Raw genomic sequence first — 13,893 nt, forward strand, 5'->3', positions numbered from 1 at the left:
TTATATCTGACAAACTAGATCTCAAAGTGAAGGACATAAAAAGAGATAAGGAAGGCCACTTCATAATACTAAAGGGAGCAATCCAACAAGAAGAAATAACTCGGGTAAACATATACGCACCCAATATAGGAGCACCCAAATACATAAGAAAACTTCTGGAGGATACCAAGGGAGAGATTGACAGCAATACAATCATAGTAGGGGATATTAATACCCCACTATCACCATTGGACAAATCCTCTAAACAAAAAATCAGCAAAGAAACATTAATCCTAAATGACTCACTAGATCAGATGGAATTAATTGACATCTTCAGAACATTTCATCCCAAAGCCACAGAATATACATTCTTCTCAAGTACACATGGGTCATTTTCAAAGATAGACCATATACTGGGTCACAAGCAAAGTCTCTTCAAATTCAAGAAGATAGATATCATATCAAGCATCTTATCAGATCACAATGGCATACAACTGGAAATCAACTAAAATAAAAACAATCCCAAAAAATCAAACACATGGATACTAAATGGCATGCTATTAAACAATGACTGGGTTACCAGAGAGATCAAAGAAGAAATAAAAAACATCATGGCAACAAACGACAATGAAAACACAACAATCCAAAACCTATGGGACACAGCGAAAGCAGTCTTGAGCGGGAAATTCATAGCTCTACAAGCCTACTGGAAAAAACAAGAAACAATGGTAATAAATTACCTAACCCTACAACTCAAAGAGTTAAAAAGAGAGCAACAAGAAAAGCCAAGTGTAAGCAGAAGGAAGGAAATAATAAAGATCAGAACGGAGATAAATGACATAGAGACCAAAAATACAATACAAAAGATCAACAAAACCTAGAGCTGATTCCTTGAAAGGATAAACAAGATTGATGAACCTCTAGCCAGGCTCACCAAGAAGCAAAGAAAGAGGACCCAAAAAAACAAAATCAGAAATGAAAGAGGAGGAATAACAACAGACCCCAGAGAAATACAAAGAATTGATAAAAAAAATAGTATGAACAACTCTACTCTAATAAACTAGACAACCTGGAGGAAATGGACATTTTCCTAGAAAAATACAACCTTCAAAAACTCAATCAGGCCGAACCGGTTTGGCTCAGTGGATAGAGCGTCGGCCTGCGGACTCAAGGGTCCCGGGTTCGATTCCGGTCAAGGGCATGTACCTTGGTTGCGGGCGCATCCCCACTAGGGGGTGTGCAGGAGGCAGCTGATCGATGCTTCTCTCTCATCGATGTTTCTAGCTCTCTATCCCTCTCCCTTCTTCTCTGTAAAAAATCAATAAAATATATTTTAAAAAAAAAAACTCAATCAGGAAGAAACTAAAAATCTCAATAGGCCAATAATTATGGAAGAAATTGAAGCAGTAATCAAAAAGCTTCCAGTAAACAAAAGCCTGGGGCCAGATGGCTTCACAGGGAAGTTTTACCAAACATTCAAGGATGAAATAAAACTTATCCTCCTCAGACTATTCCAAAAAATTCAAGAGGAAGGAACACTTCCAAGCTCATTCTATGAAGCCAGCATCACCCTAATACCAAAACCAGATAAAGACAACACAATGAAAGAGAATTACAGGCCAATATCCCTCATGAACATAGATGCCAAAATCCTCAACAAAATCCTAGCAAATCGGATACAGCAGTACATCAGAAGGATCATACACCATGACCAAATAGGATTTATACCAGGGATGCAAGGATGGTACAATATTTGCAAATCAATAAATGTGATACATCACATAAACAGATCAAGACAAAAAAACCACATAGTCATATCAATTGATGCAGAAAAAGTATTTGACAAAATCCAACACCCATTTTTGATAAAAACTCTCAGCAAGGTAGGAATAGAAGGATCATACCTCAACATAATAAAAGCCATATATGACAGGCCCACAGCCAACATCATACTCACTCAATGGGCAAAAACTAAAACCATTTCCCCTAAGAACAGGAACAAGACAGGGATGTCCATTCTCACCAATCCTGTTCGACATAGTGCTGGAAGTATTAGCCATTGCGACTAGACAAGAAGAAGAAATAAAAGGCATCAAAATTGGAAAAGAAGTAAAACTGTCCTTATTCACAGATGACATGATATTGTACATAAAAAACCCTAAAGACTCCATCAAAAAACTATTAGACTTAATAAATGAATTCGGCAATGTAGCAGGCTACAAAATTAACGCCAGGAAATCTATGGCATTTCTATACACCAATAGTGAACTTACGAAAGGAGAGACTAAAAAAACAATCCCATTTACCATCACATCAAAAAAAAATTAAGATACCTAGGAATAAACTTAACTAAAGAGTTAAAAGACCTCTACTCAGAAAACTACTGGACATTGAAAAAAGAGATAGAGGAAGACATAAACAGATGGAAGAACATACCATGTTCTTGGATTGGTAGAATCAACATCATTAAAATGTCCATACTACCCAATGCAATCTATAAATTCAACGCACTTCCCATTAAAATACCAATGGTATATTTCACAGACCTAGAACGAACTCTCCAAAAATTCATCTGGAATAAAAAAAGACCCCGAATAGCTGCAGCGATCCTGAGAAAGAAGAGCAAAGTAGGTGGGATCTCAATACCAGATATCAAGCTGTATTACAAAGCCACTGTTCTCAAAACTGCCTGGTACTGGCATAAGAACAGATATATAGATCAATGGAATAGGATAGAGAACCCAGAAATCGACCCGAACCAATATGCTCAATTAATATTTGATGAAGGCAAGAACATACAATTGAGTCAAGACAGTCTCTTCAATAAATGGTGTTGGGAAAGTTGGACAGATACATGCAAAAAAAATGAAACTAGACCACCAACTTACACCATACACAAAAATAAACTCAAAATGGATAAAGGACTTAAATGTAAGACAGGAAACCATAAAAATACTAGAGGAATCCAAAGGCAACAAAATCTCAGACATATGCCGAAGCAATTTCTTCACTGATACTGCTCCTAGGGCATTGGAAACTAAAGAGAAAATAAAGAAATGGAACTATATCAAAATAAAAAGCTTCTGCACAGCAAAAGAACCATCAACAAAACAACAAGAAAGCCCACTGCATGGGAGAACATATTTGCCAATGTTATCACCGATAAGGGTTTAATCTCCAAAATTTATAGGGAACTCATACAACTTAACAAAAGGAAGATAAACAATTCAATCAAAAAATGGGCAAAGGACCTAAATAGACACTTTTCAAAAGAGGATATTCAGAAAGCCAAGAGACATATTAAAACATGCTCAAAGTCACTAGTCATCCAAGAGATGCAAATCAAAACAACAATGAGGTACCATCTCACACCTGTCAGAATGGCTATCATTAACAAATCAACAAACGACAAGTGCTGGAGAGGATGCGGAGAAATAGGAATACTCGTGCACTGCTGGTGGGAAAGCAGACTGGTGCAGCCACTATGGAAGACAGTATGGAGTTTCCTCAAAAAGTTAAAAATGGAACTCCCATTTGACCCAGTGATCCCACTTCTAGGAATACATCCCAAGAAACCAGAAACACCAATCAGAAATGATATATGCATCCCTATGTTCATAGCAGCACAATTCACCATAGCTAAGATTTGGGAACAGCCTAAGTGCCCATCAGCAGATGAATGGATTAGAAAACCATGGTACATCTACACAATGAATACTATGCTGTTGTAAAAAAGAAGGAATTCTTACCATTTGCAACAGCATGGATGGAACTGGAGAGCATTATGCTAAGTGAAATAAGCCAGTCAGTGAAAGAAAAATACCACATGATCTCACTCATTTATGGATAATAAAGACCATTATAAACTGATGGACAAAAATAGATACAGAGGCAGAGCAGCATGGAACAGACTGTCAAACTACAGCGGGAAGGCTGGGGAGAGTTGGAGGGCAGGAAGCGGGGGGGGGGGGTAAGAGATCAACCTAAGGACTTATATGCATGCATATAAGCATAACCAATGGACACAAGACACTGGGGGTAAGGGAGACCGGGGGAAGGTCAAGGGGGGGGGGGAAGGAGACATATGTAATACTCTTTGTAATACTTTAAGCAATAAAAATTTTAAAAAAGACTAAAGGAAAAAGGGAGGTAGGGAGAGAGAAAAGAAGGAAAGAAAACAGGCATAAAAGAACTAAGAAAGATTGAGCATGTTTTCCCTTCTTTACTGACTATCAGTTTTTTCATTTTTAATTTCTCAAAATATCAGTCAAAATGAAAACTGTGTTTAACTTTAGAAATCATCAGACCCTTTAATTTTATTTTAAGATTTTTTTAACTTTGTAAGAACCTTTTAAGGTTAAAAAAGCCAAAAACAATATTTCATAAACCAAAAATTATCTGAAATGTTTATAGTATAATGATACAAAGTTGATTTTGGTGGGGATGAAAATTTTTAAAGCCATTGTAAATCCAGCAAATGAATTCCAGGAAAGCACAATACTTTAATATGCCTTATTGATTGAGTAGAATCAAGTTTTAATTTTACATGAAAATTAGTTTTAAGCTCGTTAGTAGTTGGCAAGTTCTATTGTTAGTTCCATAGGTTGAAATATTATATATATATGCAAATTACAATACCACGGATAAATAGAAAACATAGAAGTTGAATAATATGGGACTGCCAGGTTTTGTTTTGTTTTTACCATTCTTTTACTTACAAAAATGGCCATTTCACACTCATAGTGTAAGCAATTGACTTCAGTTTTCTGATAATTAAAGCTAAGTCTCTGTTTGGAGAAAAAGCATTCATTTCAAATTAAAATTTGTTGTTGCTGTTGAGAAGGAATTTATATTATTCTGTGTTCATATGTTTTTCAATTGCAGTACAATTTCAAAAGTTGTATCTCATTATGGCTTTCATTTGCCTTTCTAATTACTAATTAGATTACTAATAAGATTGAGAAAATGTTCATAGGTTTATTAGTGACTTGGATATCTTTCTTTGTAAAGTTCTGTTTAATTTTCCTGTCCATTTTTCTCCTAGATTATTTTTTTCCAGTTGACTTATAGGAGTTCTTTATGTTTTCTGGATTTTTAACTCTGCTATTTGTTATACGTATTGCAAGAAACTTTTTCTGCACTGTAATTTTCTTTTTCTTTTTGAATATCACTTGGTTAACAGAAATCTTACTTCTAACATAGTTGATGTACTATATCGTATTTTCTCTTAATAAGGTGTTTTTATGTCCTGATGAGTTTCAAAGGCATTCTCCTGTGTTATCTTATGGAAGGTTCATTCCGTTTGAAATTGATCTTTGTGTGTGATATGATGAAAGAATCAAATTTCATATTTTCCCATATGACTATCCAATTGTTTCAGCACACTGATTGGACTTTCATTTCTTTTTTTTTAGAACAAAAAATATCATTAGTTTATTACAGTTGGTTCTGAATAAATTAAAACATACAACATATTCTCTTTTAAAATAGGTTATGAAGACCAGAATTGTAAATTGATCCCATTTAAAAATTAGAAATACATTACACTTAGTATAATTAATAGAATGGCTATCAGGAGTTTGTCATTTATATATCAAGCAATGTATTTTACATTCAGCAAACTTAATTTTATCAAATGTCTTTTAATTTCATAGACAACAATATGATACATATTGTATAAGAAGCACACAATAGTTTTGCACTACAATTTCAAAGTGTATAGAAATTGGAAAACAGAAGTTAAACATTGGTATACTGACAGCATTTGTGAACTTTGGAAAAACTGTATATGAAACTTAGAATCCAGATATTAGCCTATGTGAAACTTTACTTTCATAATATAAAAATGATACCTTGAGAGGCAAAATCTTATTTTACTAAACAAACTATATAAACTATATAAACATTTAAAATAATCATTAAAAAGAATTTATAAAGATTAGCTATAAAAATATATTGATAATCACTTTTATAAATGTTCCATTCACTACATTACAAAATAGTCTCTAGCATAAAATTGCTTTAACAACTGTATTATTTTATTCTGATAAATCTTACATTAAATTGATTATAAAATACTCTTGGAAAATTTTGGTATGCATCTTCAGAAGTTTTTTTCAAAAAACACACACAACTCTAATATCACTTTAAGGGCCTGTAAACATTCCATTCTATTAAAGCACAACAGAATAAGTAATGTATATTCAACTGCTTACAGAATATAGAATCAAAAAACAATCTGCTATATATTTGTAGAAAACCACCATTCCCAGAATAACCCAAAAAAACAACTATTTAAAAGTGTCAAACTTTTAAACAGTTTTCTTTCCATTCTGATAATAAATGTACAAAAATACTACACCCCATTCATGTACCTTAGATGTCTGTTAAGACAAGGGCTCAAAATTTGTTTTTCCCACTCTTCAAAATGCTCTCAAGTCCAATAAATAAACGTAAGACCCATTTAAAAGACTTGACAATAGAATAAGTATTTGTAATCAGAACACATAATTATTTATATTTAGTTATGCATTAGTTTTTCTTTTGGTAATTTAGAATTTATTGGCAGAAATAAAATATTGCTGCGAAATGTCTGCAATTTTGCTGCCTATGGAGTCTTCTAAGATTTTTATGGTTTCCCATCTTACATTTAATTCCTTTAACCATTTTGAGTTTATTTTTGTGTATGGTATAAGTTGGTGATCTAGTTTCATTTTTTTGCATGTACCTGACCAATTTTCCCAGCACCATTTATTGAAGAGACTGTCTTGACTCCATTGTATGCTCTTGCCTCCTTTGTCAAATATTAATTGAGTGTAATGGCTTGGGTCTATGGGTTCTCTGTTCTGTTCCATTGGTCCATATGTTTGTTCTTGTGCCAGTACCAGGCAGTTTTGAGAACCATGGCTTTGTAATACAGCTTGATATCTGGTATTGTGATCCCTCCCACTTTGTTGTTTTTCTCAAGATTGCTGTGGTTATTCAGGGTTTTTTTTTTTTATTGGAGATGGATTTTTGTAGAATTCGTTCTAAGTGTGTGAAATATGCCATTGGTATTTTAATGGGGATTGCATTAAATGTATAAATTGCTTTGGGTAACATGGATATTTTAATGATGTTGTTTCTACCAATCCATGAACATGGTATGTTCTTCCATTTGTTTATGTCTTCCTCTATCACTTTCAATATCCTGTAGTTTTCCAAGTACAGGTCTTTTAACTCCTTGGTTAAGTTTATTCCTAGGTATCTTGATTTTTTTGGTGCAATGGTAAATGGGATTGTTTTTTTTTTAGTTTCTCTCTGTGTGAGTTCATTATTGGTGTATAAAAAGCCATAGATTTCTGGGTGTTAATTTTGTATCCTTCTATATTGCCAAATTCATTTATTAAGTCTAATAGTTTTTTGATGGAATCTTTGGAGTTTTCTATATACAATATCATGTCATCTGTGAATAATGACAGTTTTACTTCTTTTCCAATTTGGATGCCTTTTATTTCTTCTTGTCTAATCGCAATGGCTAGCACTTTTAGTACTATGTTAAACAGGAGTGGTGAAAGTGGTGTCTCGTTCCTGTTCTTAGGTGAAATGGTTTTAGTTTTTGCCCATTGAGTATTATGTTGGCTGTAGGTTTGTCATATAAGGCTTTTATTATGTTGAGGTATGATCTTTCTATTCCCATTTTGCTGAGAGTTATTATCAAGAAAGGGTGTTGGATTTTGTCAAATGCTTTTTCTGCATCAATTGATATGACTATGTGATTTTTTTCTCAATTTGTTTATGTGATGTATCACGTTTATTGATTTGCAGATATTGTACCATCCTTGCATCCCCATGATAAATCCTACTTGGTCATGGTGTGTGATCTTTCTGATGTAATGCTGGATCCAATTTGCTAGAATTTTGTTGAGGATTTTAGCATCTATGTTCATCAGGGATATTGGCCTGTAATTCTTTCTTTGTGGTGTCTTTATCTGGTTTTTGTATTAGGGTAGTGCTGGCTTCATAGAATGAGCTTGGAAGTGTTCTTTCCTCTTGAATTTTTTGAAATAGTCTGAGCAGGATATGTTTTGGTTCTTCTATGAATTTTTGGTAAAACTCTCTTGTGAGGCCATCTGGCCCTGGGCTTTTGTTTGCTGGAAGCTTTTTGAAGACTGCTTCAATTTTCTCCATAGTTATCTGTATATTGAGATTTTTCCTGATTTAGTTGTTGGAGGTTGTATTTTTCTAGGAAAATGTCCATTTCCTCTAGGTTGTCTAGTTTGTTGGAATAGAGTTGTTCATAGTATTTTTTTTACAATCCTTTGTATTTCTGTGGGGTCTGTTGTTATTTCACCTCTTTCTTTTCTCATTTTGTTTATTCAGGTCCTCTCTCTCTGCTTCTTGGCTAGAGGTTCATCAATCTTATTTATCCTTTCAAAGAACCAGCTCTTGGTTTCATTGATCTTTATATTGTTTTGTTTTGTTTGTCTCTATGTCATTTATTTCTACTCTGATCTTTATTATCTCCTTCCTTCTGCTTACTCTGGGCTTTTCTTGTTCCTCTCTTTCTAATTCTTTAAGTTGTAGAGTTAGATGATTTTCTACCATTTTTCCTAGTTTTTTTGTTTATTTGTTTTTTTGTGTGTTTTTGTTTGTTTGTTTGTTTTGCGGTAGGCCTGTAGAGCTACAAACTTCTCTCTCAAGACTGCTTTCACTGTGTCCCATAGATTTTGTATTGTATTTTCATTGTCATTCATTTCCAGGATGTTTTTTATTTCTTCTTTGATCTCTTTGGTAACCCAATCATTGTTTAACAGCATGCTATTCAGCTTCCAAGTGTTTAACACATAATAAATAGTGAATAATGGTAGCTATTATAATGATTAAAGTGGGGTCTAAAGACAGCCAGCACTAGAATCATTGAGGAGGAAGTGGAAATAGCAAGTTTAGACTAGGGATTCAAGAAGCTTGGCTGTGAAAAAATGGAGAGAAATTAGTTATTTAGGCATTTGGAGCCCATAGAGAGTGTTGTTTATAAGGCAAAGTGATGAGACCTGACTATGCTTATTTGTCAAAGGAAGAAAGGGGAGAGAGGGGGGTAGAGGGGTAGAGAGGGAGAGGGAGGGAGAGGAAAAGAGAGAGAGAGAGAGAGAGAGAGAGAGAGCGAGAGAGAGAGATTTTGAAGGTACTGAAAAGTGGAGACTGATAAAGTCAAGACTGAGTTGAGAGAAGGGGATGGGATCCAGAAACCAAGTGGAGCATTTTGCTGAATTAAGAGGAGAAACTCTTCACAAGTGAGATTCAAAGGAAGGGAAAAGAATGGATGTAATCATGGGAAGCTTGTAGTGGAGACTCAGAGAGGCAACAAGTTAAGGGAGGTCTTGCCTCTGTGAAGAAAGAAATGAAGACACAAACTGAGAGTCACTGGGAAGGTGGTTGGGTTGGAGATTTGAGGAATGTAGGGAAAATTTAAATCAGATTCTAGAAGAACTAGGAAAAGGAACTAACTAGCAACATATAGAAGTGTTTTGGCTGCATTGAAGGTCCAGTTTACATGTTAGAACATTAATTTATATTATTAGCAATATGAAAAGTTGTGTGATTTTTCTCCAGCAGTTCTCTGCATCTCTGGTGTCTATGTATTCTGATGTTTTTATATGTAAGAATGGAGGAAGTGGATGCCCAAATTAATCAAGTATTAGGCAAAAGGATGCAGAAGTAAGAGAGGCAATGTTATGTGATATTGGTAAAGCCAATAGTGAAATTATTCATTGTGCATCTAGTTCAATGAGGAAGTGAAAACAAAACGAGAAAAAGGAGTTGTCGTGGGACTTGATGTCATGATAAGTTGGAAAAGTATAAATGTCCATTCGTTCATGTATTAAACACTAGGTACTGTATAGATGTAGGGTATGTGATAGGTACTTAGCAGACACATGCACTTCTCCCATGGATACCACAGTCTATTGTTTACAAAGAAAAAAATAGTATGTATTAGATAGAGATACATGCAACTTACACACACACACACACACACACACACATACACATACAATCACACAATCACACCTACCACTCTTGGTGTCTGGGAAATCACCTCATAGATTATAGATCTGCTTATAGATTCAAGAATTTAGCAGTAAGTCTACACAGTGGGGAGGGGTGAAGGACATGGCTTGAAAAAGCCTAAAGCGTAAGGGTTGTTGTGAAAAGTCATATAAGCTGGCATTAAGATAGCTTGCTATTTTGATTATGTGAAAGTTTCTTAAACTTGCAGAACCTCGGTTTCTCCTTCCTTGTGCTACTCACAGAGTTGTTGTAAAGATTATATGAGATATGTAAACCCAAATGTTAGTTATCATTATGAAAGCCAAGAATTTTATTACATTTAGAGGTGCAAGATGCTTCTGCCAACTTCAGGATAACAAAAGCTCTCTTACTGACTTTCAACTAACCAACTTAGTGACTTATATGATGCTCTCCATTCCCTCTATAACTCACCTGTTGGTGTCCATTGACACATTGACAAATTGCAGCTAGAAAGCTTCTCTGAAGTATGCCTATCTGTTTCTACTTCTGCCAGTGTCTGCCAGTTCCATTTGTTATTATACTTATGTCAAATAATCAAATGTTACGTAGATCTGTGAAATGTTAGAGTGAACAGAACAAGTTATAGTTTTAGGAAACTTAAATTAAATGTTTTAAGAAGATTCAATAAAGTTAAGTGGCTACAACCATAACTGCAGCCGAGTTAAATACAAGTAAGACTAAAGTAAAACACTGGGAGAAAAATTCCAGTAGTAAAATCTAAAGGGGTTCTGCACCTAGATTGCTTTTTAAAATGGGAAACTAAAAATTATAGATGATGCAATTATTTATGCCATGGACCTAGCCGTTCCAAGAAAAAACTCCAAAACCTTTGTCCAAAATCAGAAGTGTAGTTAATAAATGTATATTCGTTTAAAGTGAAAATAGGCAATGTCATTTTTGTGATTCCCTGCTGTACCCGACTTCACTGGATGAGAGGGCATTTACTGTGTATGCCGTTGTACTTATCCACAGGGATATAAATCTGCAAACGTGCTTTTCAAAGGAAAGATAGTAGAGTTATAGAGATCCAGAGATGTCATCCACAATTGGAATGTTAACAGTCTGTACACAACTGAAAGCTGGGCTGTTAAAAAGCTTTTATTTATCATAGCATAGGATGGTCCAAAGTCCTCTTTGGAAGTACTTGGCTTAGAATAGTGGTTTTCAAACTATGGGTTGTAAAATAAGTTTAGTAGTTCGTTTTAAAAGGATAGAATAGAAATCAGAGTGTATCTCAAGTTAAAGGGATAAGTTTGGAATTGGGTAAAATAAGTTCATCATATACTGATAAGACAAAAGCTACAGATAATTATAGAAATAAAAAGCAACATTTTTAACCCAAATTTTGTTTGGCAGGACAAAAATATGTATTGGAATAAAACATAAGAGACTTTAAGGATGAAATGACATGAAATCAAGGATTTGTTTTAAACCCAGGTATTAAACATTAGATACTGTATCAGCTGTGGGCAAACTACAGCCTGCGGGCCGGATCTGGCCCGTTTGAAATGAATAAAACTAAGAAAAAAAAAAAAAAGACCATACCCTTTTATGTAATGATGTTTACTTTGAATTTATATTAGTTCACACAAACACTCCATCCATGCTTTTGTTCCGGCCCTCCGGTCCAGTTTAAGAACCCATTGTGGCCCTCGAGTCAAAAAGTTTGCCCACCCCTGGTATAGATGCAGGGTATGTGCATCTAAATGCTATAGAAGTGCATGTGTAAAAGAGGGAAGGAGAGAGGAAACAAAAAAGAAAAAAGGAAGAGAGAAATTAAACTACAATAGGCCCTGGTTGGGTAGCTCAGTTGGTTAGAGAATCATCCTGATATGCCAAGGTTGTGGGTTTGATCCCCTGTCAGGGCACATGCAAGAATCAACCAATGAATGCATAAATAAGTGGGGAAAAAACAAAATTGATGATTTTTCTTTCTCCATTCCTTTCTCTCTAAAAATAAATTTTAAAAAGCAAGTAAACAATATAACTAGAGGCCCAGTGCATGAAATTCATGCACGGGAGGGGGGGGTCCCCTCAGCCCTGCCGGCACCCTCTCCAATCCAGAACCCCTCAGGGGATGTCCGACTGCCGGTTTAGGCCCACAGCAGTCAGACATCTCTCTCGTAATCCGGGACCGCTGGCTCCTAACCGCTTGCCTGCCTGCCTGCCTGCCTGCCTGATCGCCCGTAACCACCTCTGCCTGTTGGCCTGATCGCTCCCTAACTGCTCCCCTGCTGGCTTGATCGCCCCTAACTGCTTCGGCCTGCCTGCCTGATCACCCCCTAACTGCTACCCTGCTGGCCTGATCACCCCCTAACTGCCCTCCCCTGCTGGCCTGATCGCCCCCTAATTGTCCTCCCCTGCCAGCCTGATCGCTCCTAACCACCTCTGCCTCGGCCCCCACCACCGTGGCTTTGTCTGGAAGGACGTCCAGAAGATGTCTGGTCTAATTAACATATTACCCTTTTATTAGTATAGATAATTATAGAATCTGTGGACCAGGTATATGGGGGTACATTATACTGTTTTCTGCTTTCATATATTTTATAACACACTTAAAAAGTTTAACTAAAATGGAAGGAATAATGGGTATTGCAAATGCTATATTGTATTTGAGGTTCTAACCATGTTCTTTTATTGATGTTATTCTTAACTGGCGAGTAGCTCTGTAGTGTTAGAATCCTAAGCAGAGCTGGTTGCCTCTGCCCATGACTGCAGTAGTGATTCAAGAACAATGCACACAGCACATGTGCACTCATGCACATGGTTAGGAAGAATTCCTAGGAGAACCTCAAAGCAGTGAAACAGCTTTGGCTATTTCTGACTTGAAGTTTTCTGAACAAACACTTTCAGAGTGAAAGAAAATCAATTCAAAATGACCTCTGGATATTTCTGAGAGTATTTTTATAGCCACATATTACCATGAATAATGAGCTAACTTCTTTTCTTTTCTAGGAAGAACTGGAACTATGGCTTGTGCGTGCCTTATTGCCTGTGAAATATTTACAACTGCAGAGGTATGAAAGATGTTACTACAAACGTTATCTTATGCTGACTGCATTTGCTAATTCTGAAATGTCATTGGTAGGGTAGGATGATTATTTGAGTCATGGTACGTAATGAAATTGTAAAGGGAGAGGCTGTTATTAGAAAGCTTGGTTTTAATACTTCTTTGTTTAACTTGTGGTTATAACTGACCTAGATAGCCCTTACTCTGGGCCAGAACTAGGGTGAGGTCAGTGAGACATTAGTGCGCCATGGGAAAATTTTAAGAGAATGCCAAAATAGTCATAGTCAAGATAAATAATATCCTAATGCAATATTTTTAAATGAAAATTAATGCCAAAAATCAATGATATATACAATAGCAACATTTTAAATAAAGACAGGACCCAATAGGGGCAAGATTAAGGTGAGATGAGTAAAGTCAAATTACACAGTGCAAAAAAGCTTAACAATCTAGACACTTCACCTGTGTCTCCTAGTCCAGCCCTGCTCTTACTCTGACCAATTATGGGACTTCCTCTTTTCTCACAAGAAAAATATCAAGATTGATTGGGTAAGTTCTCTAAAGGACCTTGATCCTTAGAAGTGCTAGGTAGATAAAAGGTGCTGTTTTCCAACTCAGAACAAAGTCTCTCCTGAGTGTTACTTCTGCACAGTCACTCTCTGTGGGGTCTGTGCCCTCTGGAAATTTCTGAGAAGATAGGGTGGGTAGTTTCACTTCCTGAAGCAGGGTTCTCAGTCTTTTTTCTGCCATGATCTTGCTGAGAAGTTACCACTTAGAGGACATACTCCCAGTAGCTCTGCACCTCACTTGGCCCACAGTCGAGTTAAGAGAAACTG

At 35.9% G+C, this 13,893-nt stretch overlaps 1 protein-coding gene across 3 annotated transcripts in view; it reads left to right on the top strand.

Annotated features, from left to right (window-relative positions):
- The window catches only part of LOC102430685 (phosphatidylinositol 3,4,5-trisphosphate 3-phosphatase TPTE2), a 60,434-nt gene that overhangs the window by 22,259 nt on the left and 24,282 nt on the right, over positions 1-13,893 (top strand). For all 3 annotated transcript variants that reach the window (XM_014449454.2, XM_014449456.2, XM_014449459.2), the window contains one exon: positions 13,003-13,064. In XM_014449454.2, coding sequence (XP_014304940.1) covers positions 13,003-13,064 — 62 coding nt within the window. The remainder of the gene's footprint in view (positions 1-13,002; positions 13,065-13,893) is intronic.

The sequence above is a fragment of the Myotis lucifugus genome, unplaced genomic scaffold (assembly GCF_000147115.1).
Source record: "Myotis lucifugus unplaced genomic scaffold, Myoluc2.0 scaffold_7, whole genome shotgun sequence".
In the NCBI taxonomy this organism is placed as follows: domain Eukaryota; kingdom Metazoa; phylum Chordata; class Mammalia; order Chiroptera; family Vespertilionidae; genus Myotis; species Myotis lucifugus.